The 17,865-nt window shown below is 32.7% G+C and overlaps 2 protein-coding genes across 3 annotated transcripts; one reads left to right on the top strand and one right to left on the bottom strand.

The window, feature by feature from the left end:
- Nucleotides 1–6,330: 6,330 nt before the first annotated feature.
- Nucleotides 6,331–8,814, top strand: LOC101207154 (EIN3-binding F-box protein 1-like). Its single transcript, NM_001294325.1, has 2 exons — nt 6,331–6,355; nt 6,917–8,814. The coding sequence occupies exons 1-2, from the start codon at nt 6,331–6,333 to the stop codon at nt 8,812–8,814; spliced, it is 1,923 nt and encodes a 640-aa protein (NP_001281254.1).
- A 3,809-nt stretch (nt 8,815–12,623) lies between these two features.
- LOC101207396 (protein WVD2-like 5) lies at nt 12,624–17,459 on the bottom strand. Of its 2 annotated transcripts, XR_004215322.1 has the most exons (10): nt 17,107–17,459; nt 15,758–16,034; nt 15,416–15,658; nt 15,220–15,257; nt 14,951–15,022; nt 14,700–14,799; nt 14,556–14,627; nt 14,367–14,477; nt 13,062–13,757; nt 12,624–12,819 (listed from the first exon to the last, which is right to left on the bottom strand). XR_004215322.1 is itself a non-coding variant. In XM_031882745.1 (9 exons), exons 2-9 carry the CDS (start codon nt 16,022–16,024, stop codon nt 13,131–13,133), a joined length of 1,530 nt encoding a protein of 509 aa, XP_031738605.1. In that variant the 5' UTR covers nt 16,025–16,034; nt 17,107–17,459; the 3' UTR covers nt 12,849–13,130. The 2 variants fall into 2 exon arrangements, 1 of the variants encoding a protein (XP_031738605.1); XM_031882745.1 differs by lacking the exon at nt 12,624–12,819 and having other exon boundaries at nt 12,849–13,757.
- Between the last annotated feature and the right edge of the window lie 406 nt (nt 17,460–17,865).

Genomic DNA, 17,865 nt, shown 5'->3' with positions numbered 1-17,865 from the left:
TTATTCTACTTTTAACTGTATAATCATACTTTGATCGTATATCAATGTTTCTACATTTTCATAAATTATCAACATAAAAACAATTGATAAAATTTTAATAAATTATAAACACGTTAACTGGTTTAAAATTCACAAAATGTTTATTTACTAATTTAAAAACTATTTTTTTTTTCATAATTTACTACAGTGACACTTCGAATTTCCAAACCTAATTGTTATGATCTAATCGACATTTACGTAGGTTAAGTATACATGGGTGTGAGATTAATAATGCTCGTTAATTTTAGAAACTTAATTAAAGTTGTTTACATTATCATCACGTAGCCATGTTGTTTAATTTGATCAATCGGGTGATTAATCAATAAGGTTCATTCTCAAGTTTCCTTATTTGAATAACTAATTATCCATCAACTTTATGGAGGCGAATCAATGTCGTTGTTATTATAATTTATATTACCTTCTGTTAGCTTTCAAGATTAGTCATGAACGAAAAGTAGAGAGACTAAAATTATAAACGAGTTATTTGAATTTGTTATCATTTACGAGCACCGAAGAAAAAGGAATGGAAACACAATGAATGAAAGAAGACAAAAGCACTTTTAATTTGTTGAAATTTTTGGGGATGGAAGAACAAAGCACTGTGAAAATTCCAACAAATTGAGGCTGTGCTTGCTTGGATCCCACACACATGCATGTCTTTACCACAAGTGGTTCTTTTATTTTATTTTTCATTTCTAATAATAATAATAAATTAAGTACAAAAATCTTTCAAACCTTCAAATACAATAATATCAACTTGGGACCTGTTTGATTTGATATTGATCAATTAATCTATACAAAAATTGAAAAGGGAAAATAGAATTTTATAATCCTTTTTTTTTTTTTTTTTTTTTTTTTGTAGATTTGGAATGGTGGATTTAAGTTGATTTGAAGATCAAATGTACAATAACAATAATAATATTTCATGAACTTGTGCTGGCTTCTAAGCTTCATTAGCTGTAAAGCTTTGATTCATAATCAACTTGCAAAATTTCCCCTATGTGTGTGTGTGTTGTAATCTTTTTTCTTTTAACAACAGATTTCATGTGATTTCCATCTCATCTTTATGTAAACTTTCCAATTAATTAAGTTTTGTTATACCAATTGTAGATTAGTTTATAAGTTTAGTCCAGATAGTAAAGAAAATTTTAACTTTTAATTTTCTGTCGTCTAAGTAATCTATGATATGTTTAATGTTTTTCCTTAAATTTGATGAAACTATTAAATATGATAGTGAATGTGTTCGATTTCATGTGTACTGATAGTTTTCTTTTGTGGTAAAAAGATAGGTTGAATATATCATGAGTAAATTAAATATAAAATTGAAAGTTTATAAATTTATTAGATTTTTTCTTTTTTTAAGTTAAATAATCTATATGACACATTGATATGTATGTAGGTCAAAAGAAAAAAAAAACATGACTTAAAGATCTCTTTAAAAAAACGTAAATGTTAAATAATACTCAACACGTACTTTATTTGTTGTATTAAAAATAACTTGAAGTATAACTTGTAATTGAATTTAAAATCTATATTTTCCATCGATAGAATGTTAATATCTGTTTGGTGGCCTAAGCCCCACATGGTCAAGGGACGAGGCATAGGGAATGCACATCCTAAAAGAGAAATGTTTTAGTGTCATGAAGTTTGAGTGGACCAGGTGATCGAGTCGGTGGATAAATAAAATTATAACAAAGTTGGATCTAAATTGGCACCATACAACCTAGAGCACCAGAAGTGTCCCTAACACCACTATCGTCTCACATAATCATAAATGTGTATCAGAGGATAAACTTATAAACAATCTCATTCAATTACCCAAATGGAGAAAGTAAGTAATCTCCAAAGGATCATATATGTGAAGCCTGCATTCTAGAGTAGAGAGGTTATGAAGAAGGAAGCTATAACAAATTATTAAGTACTACTATGCGTTTCAAGATCAGGGGAGTTAAGATGACCAAGTATAAGAATGGTGTGTGCTAAGGAAGGAGCATGCATTTTGACTAGGCGACGCGAGTAAAGGAAGTACGTATAATAAAGGTAGATGTTGTGCTAAGACAAGATAACACAAAGTTGAAGGAAAGGAGGATGACTAATTAATCAGAATTAGTTAGCTTCTTATGTGTTAGGTCATAATTAAGCATGATTAGGATTAATATAAATGGGCCTTTAGTGTTCAAATGAAGTTATAATAGAGTTCTAAGTGTTGAAGCTCTACCAAAAAGACACCATATAAGGAGATGAATAAGAAGTGTCAATAAAGGGGTTAAGAGAAAACGTATAGTTTTTGTGAGTGACCCTTCCAAAGAAAAGAACAAATCTAAAACTTTTCTTTCGAGTCATGTTATGATATGTATAATGCATATACAAACTTATTTATGTTTTATAAGAGAAGCATCACCATTTAAAAGTATGTTCCAAGTAGAAAAGTTTTCAAGTTAGGGCATTTCATGTTTCGTTGTTTGTATATATGCGAGTAAACCATTAGATTTATTCTTATCATAAGCTGGCTAGTATATGTGCACCTAAGAATATAGGCAACTATGCATTGAGTGCTCCACATAGTAAGAAGGTCAATGGATGCATTGAGAGATCTGCATTTGAGTTGTCCACGTTGAGTAACTGGAATTGAACATGTAAATCTTCAAGGATGTTACTGATGAAATAAGTCTTCACAGTAGCCTATGCGTGAGGATGATCCAATGTCCTGGCGAAAGGAATAAGTAGAAGCTAAATGTAGTGTTTAATTTTTTTAGCGTATGATGAGGGCATTGTGAAATCGTTCTTTCAAAATGAACTTACACATATACTTGTATTCCCTAATAATTTTCCCAAAATGTCACTCACTAAGTGTTAGACTTACCTTTTAAGTTTTCTCTTTCATAGGTAAGTGAAGCGAGAAAACTGGGTAGAGAAGGCGAAGACGATGTGTTGTGTTAGGCGTTAAGAGATGGACAAGCAATTTGAGTTTAAGTTTAGAATTTTGAAGTTCTTTAAGTATTCACCTTGTAATTGTACTAAGTTTGTTAAGAACTGAATAAAAGTTTTAAGTTCTTAACTGTTTCGTTCTCGTACCGCGAAGCAAATTTTCTAATTATAAGCTTAAGTTCTTAAGAACAGGTGTTTCGACGTTCCCTTTAAGTGAATTTGAAGTTTTCTTTTAGTAAAAACTAAGTTTAGACCCGAGCGTTCTAACAACACAATAAAGGCATTGGAGCTGCCAAAGTCCTGTTTGTGCTCAAAATTGCGAGAGAGGGATGAGGTAGGGGCGTGACAATATACAAAACCCTATTACCCACTTTTCGTACTAACTTAAACATCAATTCAGTGTAATATGAGTTTGACACAACAACAATGCGAGAACCTCTCAAGACTAAATTACATAGACAGAACGCCATCGGACATCCACAACAAAGCCCAATACAAATAATATATCTAAAACCTAAAAATGACTTTTAACCAGTTAAACAAATTAAGATATGTAGAAAATATTGATTCACTTCACATGAATAGAAGAAAACATTGATGAAAAATGTTATCATACTATGCATGCATGCAATGAATAGAAACTTTAAAATGGAAGACGGCATAAAAAACAAATGGAGTTTGAGTTAATACGACACGGAAACAACTAATACATAACGGAGTTCAACTTCAAAATCAAGGTTTAATTCATTGAATGACACGTGTACCACAAACCCTATTTTGTTTCTTCCTTTTTTATTATATTTTTCTATAAAAATGCCATTTCAAATGTATGTACTTTTTTTTTTTTAATTTTTCAATTTATTGTCCATAAAAGTAAAATTAATTACGAATACATTGCAAATATTTATCATTCATAAAATAAAGTATGTTCATTGAATAGTTTCATCCTCATCTTCATAAGTTTGAATGGACCCAAATTGATGCCAAAGGTCAATTCCTATTTAGGAATATTGTAGAGAGATAGTAACTAAATTATAACATATAATTAAGTGAATGAGATATAAATTATTATTACTATAAAAACTAATGGTTCCATACTTTTATCATATAGTATAGTGTAATTGTTAAATTGGAAATTTTTAGAACAATTATAAATTGCTACATTATTTATTAAATTAATGATTAAAAGTACACATAATTGAATTTGAGATTAATTTTAAAAAATTGATATGTGTTCCAAATTAAAATTGAAAACATAAATCGGTCATTTCATTGTAACCATTAGATCAAGTTAATTATTTTGGTTTAATTAAATATTATTTAGGGATAGTTGTAAGTTCAGCAATTAGATTCAAAATAATTAAGTATATAGCAATATTTAAAAAAATTTACAAATATAGCAAAATTTGTCAAATTCTATCAATGATATAAGTCTATCACCGATAGACCGTGTTGCAAATATTGGTCTATCACTGATAGACCATACGAAGTCTATTAGCGACACAAGTCTATCACTGATAGTTTTGTTATACTTGCATTTTGTTAAAATGTTGCTATATCCTTAATTATTATTCCTAAAATGGTCATCAATTACAATTTTTCTATTATGTACTTGACATAAGTTCAATTAAGCCCAAAAATAAGCTTAACTGAGTCAAAATGATAAATGTGACCCAAATCTAGGTGGTTAAGCTCATTGGATTCATCGATGGACCACCAAGCTCAAGCTTATAAAGCCCACCAGATAATTTTATAAATAGAGAAATTGTCCATGGAAATTTTTTTACTTCATAAGGTCTAGAGAAAATTCTCCCAAAAACTAGAAGAACATCGGAGCTCCGTTTCCTCCAAATTCCTCAATTTCTCCAAATCAAGCACATTCAGTCAAGAGAGAATTAAATGATCAAATTCTAGAGATCGAATCACATCACATCAAATCAACACAACTTCAACTCCACAAATTAAATTTATTTGAAAATCTCGTTCTAACAAATATATTATTAAGTTCAATTATTATATATTTTATAAAAAAATTAATTAGTTGAATGAGAGTAAATGTATTATTAATCACAATATTTAATTTAATTGTGTTTAAAATGAAACAAAAAAAATTAAAACAAAAATATCATGTCACCAAAAATTTAAGAGGAAACTTAAATTAAATATTATTGTTTACTCTTATTATTATTATTTTTCAGTATTTATATGTATTGAAAGTTACCCTAATTTCTTTTTACATTTCACTCTATTGTTCAACCATATTTTTATGATATATAGGTTTTGTTTGTATTAAAATTGAAATAAACGAAAAAAAAAGAAGAAAGAATGCAATCTAAGGTTACATCAAAGTATTGTTTCGTGTGTGTATATATACATATTAAAGTTTATTGTTGAAGTGTTTACTTTAATGAAATATGGTGTTAAAAGTAAGACATTAGTAAATTTATTTAATTTCCAACTCTCTCTCTATATAATATCTTACAAACTAGATAATAGCCAAATTCATAATAATTTTATTCAATATAATATATTAAAAAATATATTTTTGAATGAAGATTGTTTGATACGACAACCGAAAATATATTCAGGATAGGAGATTTAAAGAAGACTTAGTATATTGATATATGATCAATTACTTCTATACGTCGTCTATCCATCTTTATTATATTCAAATACAAATTAAAGGAAGTCTAATTATTTTGAATTTCTATTGGTTTGAATCTTAATCTAATTAATTTATGTGAGCTATAAAAGCTCTATAAACATAAATGAATTCACCAAGTTGAAGGTATTAAGTATAAAATTAGAAAATAGGGTAGTTTAAAAATAAAAAGACAATAATATAAATATAGAGATTGATACATTTAATGGAACACTATTTGACAATGAATAAGAAAAGAAGAAAAGAAGAAAAGAGAAAAGAAAAGGAAAAGGAAAAAGGGTTTGATTTTGGAGTTTTTATTTAAATGAAATAATAATATAAATATGGTGGGAGAATATTACAATGAAACCCCACTTTGTGAACAAATACATTGCACTTGGGTTGTAATCAAGTGTACATGCATCTACCCTAAACTTTCTTGAACTCACCATAAATCCTTCTTCTACACCGCTTCAACCTCCCAATTTTTCCTCACTTTTTTTCTTCCATTTCCTTTCTCTTTTTTTTTTTTCCCTATCTCATAGGGTTTCAACCGTCTTCTTCCATTCTCTCATGCATTATTCACAATCTCAATCTCAATCTCAATCTCAATTCATCTTCATCATCTTCGTTTTCTCTTCATTTTTTGCTCTCTTTCGAGGGTTTTTCGCTTCATTTCCCTCCAGATTCCACCACCTCCCGAGGTTTTTCCAGCTATATTCATGTCGAAGCTCTTCGCCTTTTCCGGTTAGTTTTTTTTTCTTTTTCTTTTTTTTTTCGTTTTACCTACTTTGAATTTGACTAGATTGGGTTGCTGGTTGGTTTAAGCGTCGTGTTTTGTATGGGTGTTGGATTATTATTTGGATCGTAGGGTAAGATTTGGAATTATTGGTTTAGTTTTTGAGAGTTCCTTGATTAGCCAGGTGGCGGATCATGGCTTGGTATGAATTGTGAGGGAATATGGATTTGTGTGTTGATTTATTGGCCGTTTTATTGTCTTGAACGGTCCATGCCAGATGTAGGTTTCTTGAAAAGAGATATCATAGTTTACCTTTTGGCTTTTAAGTGATCTGTATGTGTTGTTGATCTATCGTTCACATACAGATTTAGATTTGAGGTTTGGAATAAGATAGAGCACATCAATAGTAAATATTGAAGGATTAAATATAGTTTTGCAGAGATTGCTTCTTGTTTTTCCCTGTTGATAAATTTTCGATGATCTAGAAGTTGAGGGGTATTTTGATCTGAGGATTTGTTGTGAAGTTGGATTATGTATCTAACGTGTAGTTCTTGTTGTTGAAATTTCAGGTAGTGAAGATTTTTGCACTGGTGGGTCAATATACCCAAATCCCAAGGACTCCAGTTTATTCTTGTCCCTTCCTCACCACGTCGATGTCTATTTTCCTCCTCGAAAGAGGTCTCGCATCACTGCTCCATTTGTGTTTGGTGGAGAAGAAGTTGAATCAAAAGCAAATGTTTCTATCGAGATTCTTCCGGATGAGTGCCTGTTCGAGATTTTCAGACGGTTGTCTGATGGCAAAGAAAGGAGTGCCTGTGCAACCGTTTCTAAACGATGGCTTATGCTTTTGAGCAATATATCTTCCCACGAGTTGAAATCTGAGGATGAGGTGGCCTCAAAGGAGGTTGAAGACATTGAAATTGAGAGTGATGGATATCTGTCTAGGAGTTTGGAAGGCAAGAAGGCGACAGATCTCAGACTTGCTGCCATTTCAGTTGGAACTGCAAGTCGAGGGGGTTTAGGCAAGCTTGTGATTCGTGGAAATAATCATGTCAGTAAGGTTACAGACCTCGGACTTAAGGCAATTGCTCGTGGGTGTCAATCCCTGAGGGCTCTTTCTTTGTGGAATCTTTCTTCTATTAGAGATGAAGGTCTTTGTGAGATTGCCAAGGCGTCTCACCAGTTGGAGAAGCTTGATCTCTGTCGATGTCCTGCTGTATCTGACAAGGCTGTGGTTGAAATAGCAAGGAACTGCCCAAAGTTGACTGATATTACAATTGAATCTTGTGCGAAAATTGGAAATGAAAGTATGCGGGCTATTGGGCAGTTCTGCCCCAAGCTGAAGTCTATTGTGATTAAAGATTGCCCACTCGTTGGAGATCAGGGAATTGCTAGTTTGTTGTCTTTGAACACTTGTGCCTTGAATAAGGTAAAGCTTCAGGCGTTGAACGTTTCTGATGTGTCCCTTGCTGTTATTGGGCACTATGGCAAGGCAGTTACTGACCTTGTCCTTACCGATCTTAAGAATGTTAGTGAAAAAGGGTTCTGGGTCATGGGTAATGGTCATGGACTACAAAAATTGAAGTCATTCACAATTTCCTCCTGCAATGGAGTGACAGACATGGGCCTTGAATCTGTTGGAAAGGGTAGTCCAAATTTAAAGCACTTCTGTCTAAGGAAGTGTTCGTTTTTATCTGATAATGGCCTGGTCTCTTTTGCAAAAGCTGCAAGGTCGCTAGAATGCTTGCAATTGGAAGAGTGCCACAGGATCACTCAGTTTGGATTCTTTGGTGTCGTTTTGAACTGCAGTGCAAGTTTGAAGGCTCTTTCTCTCATAAGCTGCTTGGGAATTAAGGATATTAACTCTGAATTGCCTATCCCAGCCTCTAGCGTATCCTTGCGGTCGTTGACCATCCGCAACTGCCATGGTTTTGGCAACAGAAACCTTGCTTTACTGGGCAAGCTATGCCCTCAGTTGCAAAATGTGGATTTTAGTGGACTTGTTGGAATTGAGGATTGTGGATTTCTAGCTTGGCTCCAAAACTGTCAGTTGGGTTTAGTGAAGATCAATCTTAATGGTTGTGTCAACCTGACCGACGAGGTCGTTTCATCCCTAATGGAGCACCATGGTTCGACCCTTAAAATGCTTAATCTCGACAGTTGCAAGAAGATCACTGATGCTAGCATGACTTCCATTGCAAACAACTGCCCGTTACTCAGTGATCTCGATGTCTCAAAATGCTCGATCACGGATTCAGGAATTGCAACTCTAGCACATGCCAAGCAACTAAATCTGCAGATCTTTTCGATTTCTGGTTGTTCATTTGTGTCGGAGAAAAGCTTGGCAGACTTGATAAATTTGGGTGAGACTCTTGTGGGTCTCAACATCCAGCATTGTAATGCTATCAGCAGTAGCACTGTTGATCTGCTTGTGGAGCAGCTCTGGAGATGTGACATTCTTTCATAAAAAGGATAACATACCAAACCTAGTTGACCGCCAATGTTCATAGCTTCAGCCAGCTGTTCCGAGCAGGGGCCCTTCATAAACTTCTGGGGGGTATATATATCTATATATATATATATATTTACAAAGGATCATCCCAGTCCATGCAGCATTTTGGTACTTTTTTTAAGGGTATTTGGCCATCTCCCTCTCATTTTTTTGCAGATCATAGCTATCTGTTGCATAGTAGAGGGGATGTACCTCTTTCGATGGCCAATTTTCCCCAAGAACAACAGTACCGAAATCTACATCCGCCTGGATAATCCACCCCTAGAAGATGCCACGATATTATAGGTCCAAGCTTTTCCCAGTTTGCTTCTTTGGTTTCTCTATAGGAGTCAAGTTCTAGAAAAATAGTGTCTTATGTCATGGTCATGGTTTGGGGTTGTAGGATTTTGGTCTAGGGCTTAGGCTTAAAATGTGAATGGGTAATTGTTGTGGTTGCTTTGGACAGTTCAAAAAACTATGGTGCCTTGTGGTTTTCATGGGCTTTGGCCATCACAACCCTTTTGGGTTGTTTTTTCTTCCAATGTTATTGTCAAGCCCTGGTGTGTTTGAGGTGCCTCTTTTTTTTTTCCTTCTTTGGAGAACTGTACAATGCAACCCTCCTCATTTTACATGTAATCAATACTTTCACACCCTACCTATCCTCCCCCTTTCTGTTGTCTGTTTTGTTCCATCCTTTTGTGTTCATAATAACTAAACTTTAAAATAATAAACCAAAAGAAATGTAAGTTTGTTTTAAGCACTTAAGATTGGTTGAAAGTGAATGTATGATTTTGTTTCACCTCCATTGGTAAAAGATAGATAGAAGTGAATATGATATCTCTACCAAATACAATCTTGATTTTGTCAACAAAAAGCATAATATGAAAGTTGTAAGTTGGGGTTTTACATTAATGGGGCATTCTATAATGGGTTGCTGTCTATCTTCATTTTCCTATTTTCAATTATTTAAAAGCTTAACATAGAGGTGGGACCAACCCTTTTTTAAAAAAAAATTAATAATTGAGATTGTGATTATTTTTTAAAAAAGAAAAGGATTAATTAATTGACATATCATCTACCTCCTTGATTTCAAAGGAGCAAACATTGGATTTGACCCAATAATTGGACATTTCTCTTAATTTACCCTTTTTTTTTTCTTTGAAGATTTTAATACATAAAGTATTTTCACACACATTAAACTATGATCTGGTTTGTCACAAATTTAATTCTTATATTAAGGAATATTTGCAAATTTAACAATTGGATTTAAAATAATTAAATATATAGCAATATTAATTTTTTTTTGTAAATATAGCAAAATTTGTCCAACTGTATCAATAATAGAAGTCTATCACCGATAGAGTATGTTGTAAATATTGATCTATCAGTGATAGATCATACAAGTCTATCAATGATAATTTGTTATATTTGTAAAATTTTTAAATGTTGTTATATCCTTGATTATTATTCATCAAATAGTCATTCATTACAATTATCCTAGTTGTATTTTTTTTTAAAGAAATGTGAATATAACAAAATAAATTTAAAGAGATGTGAATGTAACAAAATTTAAGTGATGAGATTAGTTGCTTCTGATTTTGGTTTATACAATTGAAGAAATTTATTCGTTTGGAGAAATTTGTTAAACTCAACTTTTCTTACTTGATGTACTCAATCTTTCATATTAAACTTTTCTATCATCCTTATGAAAAAGGTAAGATATCCTATTAATGATAGACTTCTACTACTAATAACCAAATGTTGCAGGGTTAAACAAGTTATCCTGTGAAACTAGCTGAGGTGTGCTTTAGCTGGTCGAACTAATCACAAAAAAAAAAAAAAAAACTACCCGTATTATAATTTATCTATAACTTACATATTCAAGAATTAGATTCAAGTTTTTCTATATTTGCAATATTTTTACTTTACGTAAATACTTTGTTATAATGGTTGGTAGGGAAAATGGTTGAAAATATGAATAATAAAAGGCAAATCAAGCAGTAGATATTTTATGTAAAAGAAGAGAAAGAAATGAAGAGATTCATTTCCTACTAATAGCTCCTTAGTCGTTGCAAATTTAAAAGAATAAAAATAGGTTAAAATAGTACTTTGGTAATCACTAAAAGTTGCTTCTTTGTTAAATTTTAGATCTTCTATTTTCAAAACAATGTGAATTCAAACTCGATCAAATAAAGTTGAGTAATATATATATATATATATATATATATATATATATATATATATGTTTATTTAAATACCGATAATCTTCAACTAAATAACACAATATATAGAAAAATACTATTAACACATAATATTATTTAATCATTTTGAAAAATTAAATAATATTTTAGAGATAAAACTATAATCAATTAAATTTTAAATTTAGTTTCTAAAACCTTCATGTAAACTTAAAATGTTTTTAATAAGTTAATAAAGTTTCAATTTTGTATTTAATAGATATTTATTAAATAGAAATATGTTTGAATAGGCTTTTTGTCTTAAGAAAATGTTAGGTAAGTTCGTAAACTTCTAATTTGGTATTGTTAAAAGATGATGTGATTGACAATATTTGTTTTATACTTAAAGATTTTATTAGATATGACATTGTTTTAGTTGTTTTTGAAAAATGAACGTTGTACGAAAACGTTGATCCTACAAAAAACTTTTATTATTGATTGTATATCCTTCCTTATTCAATGAACGTACTTTGTGTTCCACTTAACATTATAGATAAGTACAATGTTGCAATTGAAGACATAGATGGCTTATACCAAACTAGATTACTAATCTCTTTCTCATGTTCATTCTCCTCTTAATACTCTCTCGTTATGATTGTTGTGTAGAATGTTTATAAGTTTGTAGATAACATATAGACAACTTCTTTTCTTATTATAAACAACTTTTCTTATCACAAATTGAACTTGAAAGTGAATGATTTTAGCACAAAATTAAAATTTATAAGTAAATGGATGAGCTAATCTTATAGTATAAAAAGCCAACTAAACAATCACTTTCCCTATTCTAATTGTGACCGAAGAGAATAATAATAATACCAATATCGTGTTCCTTAAATCCTACGTCTCGCACCTCATGAAATCTTCATCATCCTTGAAGATGAACCGAAAACTCTATCGATGATCCTACATTTTGGAAGCACCGAATTCTTAAAACTATTTTATGACAAACTCTATACACATGAGATGACTTTTAGATTTTCTTTTGATTATGGGGGGATGATTGTTTATTAGGACAACAGGAAAGAAAAGGGTCTCTAGGATTTTTTCTCACATGATTTCAAGTCCAATGGTGAAAAAATCCACAATCATGTAACCTTTTAAATTGATTAGAAATATAGAGAACAACAATGCTGCTAATGAATAATGAACCTATTTCTTTGCTTCTAAAGATTATTCTCACCCTCACTCACATTAACCAATTGAAATTAAAGATCCATTTCATAACGTACATACATATTATCATCTATATTACTAATTAAATATAATTCTTTTTTATTCTTATGTCTACATAAGGTTCACATATTTATCATCTTCAAAAACCTATTATTATAGTGACCCAAATAGTTACATAACTCAAGAAAAGAATTAAGTAAATTGAAATGTAGCCTAAAATAAACTTATTGGAATGACTAGAATTTCATCATGCAAACATAAGAATAAAAAGGTACAGAGAATTAGGAAAAAAGCCCATAAAGAGAAATTCCCCATTAGAAGAAGTACAAAGTTGTAAAAGAAAAAGAAAAAAGAAAAAAAAAAGAAAAGGGAGGATATCACAAATATATATATATATATAATTTTTTTTTGGTAAGCTCTCAGAAATGGGAAATAATATATAATGGAAAAAGGGAGGGGAGGGGATAGGGAACATAAATTAGAGGATCAAAAAAGAAAAGGGAAAGAGTGACGAGAGAAAGTTATACATACAACAAATGGCAAATCCCTTCTTCAGTGACGCAACCAGCAACTGTGAAAGTTGGAAGGCACACAAAGTCAGAGTCACAAAAAAAAAAACTATTAATTTGATGCTTATGAACACAAAAACACTTAATAATATTAATATTAATAATAATAATAATACATAACAATCACAAAATATATCATCATCATCATCATCATCATCTCTTCACTTCATCACTTCACTTCACTTCTTAAAATGTCAAAATAATTCACGTCTCATCATCAATATCAATCTCATTCATTCATTACCATTTTCTTCTGTTTTCCTTTTTCCCAAAATGGCATCATCCTCCAATCATCTCGCACGAGTCAAGTGCTTCAAACGATGATGATGCTGGATGATTGGACTGCGCCTTCTTCCTCTGAGTTCTGTTGCTGCTGATCTTGTTCTTCGTTCTCCAGTTCCTCGTCTGTATGGTTCTGGTTCTCTGTTTCGCTGCTGCTAGGTTCAACTCCATTCTCCTCTTCCCGGCTGAGATTCACGACTTCGTTTGTTGCGATCGACGGAGCAGTTTTCTCTTCGTTTGTCGATCTTAAACTGGCAGACTTCTTTGTTGATGTTGTTGCTGCTGCTGCTGCTGCCTCGGATGATGTTCGTTTTTCCTCTTTCTTTCCATTTGTAGTGGTTGATGTTGCTGAAGCAGCAGCAGGCTTTTCCTTCTCCTTCTCCACAATTTTCACCTTGGTTGCTGAGGATTTCCCACCTGCGTTTGCTACGACACCAGGTATCACAATTTTCTCAGAAGGCAGATTAGGAAGAGACCTTCTTTTCGGCTTGTCTGAACGGACAGGATAAACCCCCTTAGAATTGTTATTCAGAGCCACATTCTCGTCGAGACTTAAGCGAGCTGATCGCACATCACCACCATCATTACTTGAAGAGTCTGCTAGGGTTGAACTCTTCTTTCGGCCAAGCTTGGGAGACTTAGCTCTTGTTGGTGGTATCTACATCAACAATTTTTTGTTGTTTCCATTAGCCAACTTTAGATCAACTTAATAATAAATCGATTAAATGGATCAAAATCATCACGCTTGCTTCTAAACTATTATTATGCTACAAGAAATCTTCACATGAAACATAACTAAAATCATGTAATCTAAGATTTTCAATCCAAACCAACATGGCTTAGTGGTAAATAAGAAACATAACCTTGATAAAAGACAACGAGGTCATAGGTAATCTACGATAACCACCAACCTAAGATTTAATATTTATAGGTTTTCTTTTGAACACCTAAACCTTAATGTGTGTGTATATATACATATATATTAAAAAAAACTGTCAAGCTAAGAGCCCTAGTCACATGATATGCAGATGATGACAGCTAGAATGCAAAAGACGAACAGGGTCCACACGCCATGGTGGATATTTTATAAAAGGACATCGGTAAAAATTTACCCAGAGTGTCTTCTTGAGCCATCATAATTATAATTCAGACTGAGCAGCAAAAATACAAGAAATTGTGTCTCCACAAGTTCATGAGAGAACCAATCAAATTTTGAAACCGATATTAATGAATTCCAAACTTAAATCTCCTTTTCAAATGTTGTTACCTTTTTCAATTCTACTTTGGGAGGTGGTGGTTCCTGATAAAAGCTCGGCATGGGAGTAGCTTTAAAGTTCAAACTCTTTCTAAGCATTTTTATCTCAGCCTCTTGAGTTTCCTGCAAACAATGCGACTTTCTCATAATACGAATCAAATGTTGAACAAATTAAAGTGAAAATAGAGACCGTGATGATACCTTGGACTTTGCCTGTAAAGTGTTCTTTTCTACTTCCTTAGCTTGTATCTTTTCCTCAAGTTTCGAATAGAACTGCCCCACATTATATATAGTATTAATGAAAAATTACAAAAAAAGTGCACGCTAATGTATCAGAAAACAAACCTCTTTTCTTTTCTCAGCACGCTCGTTGCATCTAAAACTAAAACCATAGTTAGGAAGTCTCCCAACCCTATTTGGTTTTTCATCTCCTGCTCTGGGACTTCTATTAACAGTTCAAGGATAAACTCTTGTATCCAACAAACAACAAGAAACAAAATAACGTGAAGCACAATGTATAAATAGCACTACATTCTTTAATTTATTTTCAGGAAAATCAATGTTATAGTAGAGGGTAGGTAAGAAAAGAAGGATACAAAGAAGACTCCGACTCTCCTTCTGATTTACTAGGTTGACCTTTCTTCAAAGGTTTCAGGTTCGTATTCTCCCTGCAAAAAATGAGTCACAACTTAGTGATCCATGGAGCATTAATTGATTTTTACACTGTCAATAGTTTAGTGGAAAGTTAAAGTTCTCTCCATTCATTGTTTAAGCAAAAATAGATCTTAAATTAGATATAAAACTAAATAAACATTTAAACCAACCAAGAAGAGCCAATTAAATCATAAAAGCAGGCAGAACATACTTGGAGCCTTCCCCATCACCATCAGACTTCTCAGTTTGCTGCTTGAAACAGATAAAAAGGATATGAGAAGGACATCATCAAACAGAATAAGAAATAGTAAACTGCATGGGGTGAGGATTCGAAGGCATAGACGGGTCAACAATTTGGGGTCATGAAGAAGTTGCATACACAAATGGCAATGTGCAGAAACCATTACCTTTGGCACTTGAGCTTGCCTCTCATTGAATGATCTACTCTTACTGGGCTGTTTTGGGTGTGGATGCGATGCACCTGTACCTGAACCATTTAAAAGATGTTCTGCCTCTTTTCCATCTTTATTCTTCTTCACCCCAGTCGAAGAAATCTGTTTAAGGCTTGACGACTTTTCATTCTTGCTCTTGATTTGGCCCTTCTCTGGTTTCACTTTCTTGGGAGGATCGCCACACTTTTCCTCTCCTTCCTGAAAAGAATGCAATCAAAGAAGAAATTGCACCTGTTAGAGTAAAAAAAAAAGATAAACTACTTCATCTAAAGAAACAGATTAAACAAAGTAGCATGCCATAGAAAGGGTTGATATATCGCTTTCTTCCGGAAAATTTGACCCCTCCGTGAGTTCCCTTGTGGTCGATTCATTAGTTGCACTGCCATCATTGATATCATCTTCGATATTTTCTTGCTGCATTGGAGACCCTGTGTCTTTGTCTATGTCCTCACTCACAGTCACTTTAGGAACAATTTCCTCTGCAGCAGAAACATGCTCATGAAACCCATTTTGAAGGGTCAGTTTGAGCCCATCAGCAGGTACAAGGATTTCCGATTCCATCATTTGGTGTAAACTACAACAGATCAAAGAAGAAACAAGCATTACAAGACATCAAATTTAATCAAGTAGAGTAGCAAAAAATTTCAACCAAAATTATTACGACCCAGGAAATCATTTTTCTAATACATTCAACACATACAGTAAATTAGCATTACGTCGTAATTAACTGTCTTACAACACATACGAGAATTCTTAATAGCAAAACGTTTACCATTCCTCAGGTCGATGCCATACATTTACATTAAACTTACAGAAATTATCAATTGAAAGACGAACGGAGAAAGTCATTCATCCATTTCACAGACTTCACGATTCATACGACAACCGAAAAGCAAGTCCGAATAAAAAGATTTTACAGATTTTACAACAGCGAGTTAGTTCCAAAATAATTTAAAGAAAACCACATTTCTAGAACTAGGACACGTGGTAGAGGATGGTTTGAAAACCGTCAACCATTTCTTCCCAAAGAAACCGTGAACGAAGACATAGACAATGATTTAAATAACCTCCCGACGACTTCGTCATTCAACCACAAACCGAAAATATATATAATTAGCCACACTCACTCATCAATCAATCACATTACAGAAATTCCATCACCAAACAGCCAACCGAAATCAAGAAATCCAAGCATCATCATATCATACCATTACCACACACACAGACCTCCGATTTGCAGATTGAGGCAGCAACAAATTACCAAAATCAGAATTCCACCATTCTCATTCCCATTATCCAGATTCAAACACATATATCAAACGAAAAACACATCATTCCAACTCGATCTATTCGTACAATAAGCATGCGGCTCTCAAACTAAACCCACACGCACATACACACAAAAAGACATCTACCTTTCCACTCAACTGAAGTAAAAAAAAAAATAATAAATAAAGGAAACAAACCCAGAAGAAACATTAACTAATCTTTCCTCTCGCAAACACAATCAAAGAAAAAACGATAAGATTCATGACTAACATCAACCATTCCATCTCTTCCCACTCCTCCTCCACCACAACAAGCAGGTATAAAACAAAGAAGAAGAAAAACAGCAACAGCAAGAGCAAGACAGTTGAGTAACTGACCTCGAAAACGGGGGGAAACGATCAGAACGTCATGAAAAAGAGAAGCGCGTAGGGTTGGATAGGAGTTGGTGAGAATGAAGAGATCTGGAAGAAAAGAGGAAAGGAGATAATGGGGGGGGAAGAGAGATCCAAGGATCCGAAACAAGATCTAGAGATTTGAGGAATGGAAGAAGGAATTGGAGAAGGAATTGAAAGGGGGAAATGAGAGGGAAATGGAAATCTTAGAAGCGGGGAGTGGAGAGAAGAGTAGCATTCAAATCCATTTCCAGGTCAAGTCCGCTTTGTATGAAAGAAGAAAGAGAAAAGAGAAGATGAAGAAGACACAGAATTTTAATGGAAAAAATATAAAAAAAACACTAAAATTATTTATTTTTCTTATTTCTTATTTCTTAAATAATTTTACGGTTAAAAGAAAACAAAGAGGAAAGAAGATATTTACGGTTGGACGATTTTACCGGGGGGTAAATAAATGTAGCCACGGTTAATTAACTGACGGGCCCAGCCCACTCCTTCTCCCTCATCCAATCATCCCTAAACTGAATTTCATATTTTCTTTCTTTTCCCTAATTTGTTGCTAAACTAATTTAGATTTATTTTCAAATATGGTAATTAAAATATTTACAAATTATAAATAAAATATGAAAATACATCTACTATGCTCATACACTAACCTAATCTACATTTATATCATAAATAAAATTGTGATATTTTGCTGTATTTGTAACTATTTTTAATTCAAAAGATTTCATGTTGCTTTAT

The sequence above is a fragment of the Cucumis sativus genome, chromosome 3 (genome assembly GCF_000004075.3).
Source record: "Cucumis sativus cultivar 9930 chromosome 3, Cucumber_9930_V3, whole genome shotgun sequence".
Taxonomy (NCBI): domain Eukaryota; kingdom Viridiplantae; phylum Streptophyta; class Magnoliopsida; order Cucurbitales; family Cucurbitaceae; genus Cucumis; species Cucumis sativus.
The sequence above is the reverse complement of the archived record's forward strand: the minus strand, read 5'-3'. Positions and strand labels throughout refer to the sequence as shown.

Coding starts and splice junctions, on each gene's coding strand:
- LOC101207154 (NM_001294325.1), top strand. CDS start 6,331: ATGTCGAAGCTCTTCGCCTTTTCCG. Junction 6,356..6,916: donor GAAGCTCTTCGCCTTTTCCG/GTTAGTTTTTTT, acceptor TTGAAATTTCAG/GTAGTGAAGATTTTTGCACT.
- LOC101207396 (XM_031882745.1), bottom strand. CDS start 16,024: ATGATGGAATCGGAAATCCTTGTACCTGCTGATGGGCTCAAACTGACC. Junction 15,659..15,757: donor ATATATCAACCCTTTCTATG/GCATGCTACTTT, acceptor CATTCTTTTCAG/GAAGGAGAGGAAAAGTGTGG. Junction 14,800..14,950: donor GGAGAGTCGGAGTCTTCTTT/GTATCCTTCTTT, acceptor AACTGTTAATAG/AAGTCCCAGAGCAGGAGATG.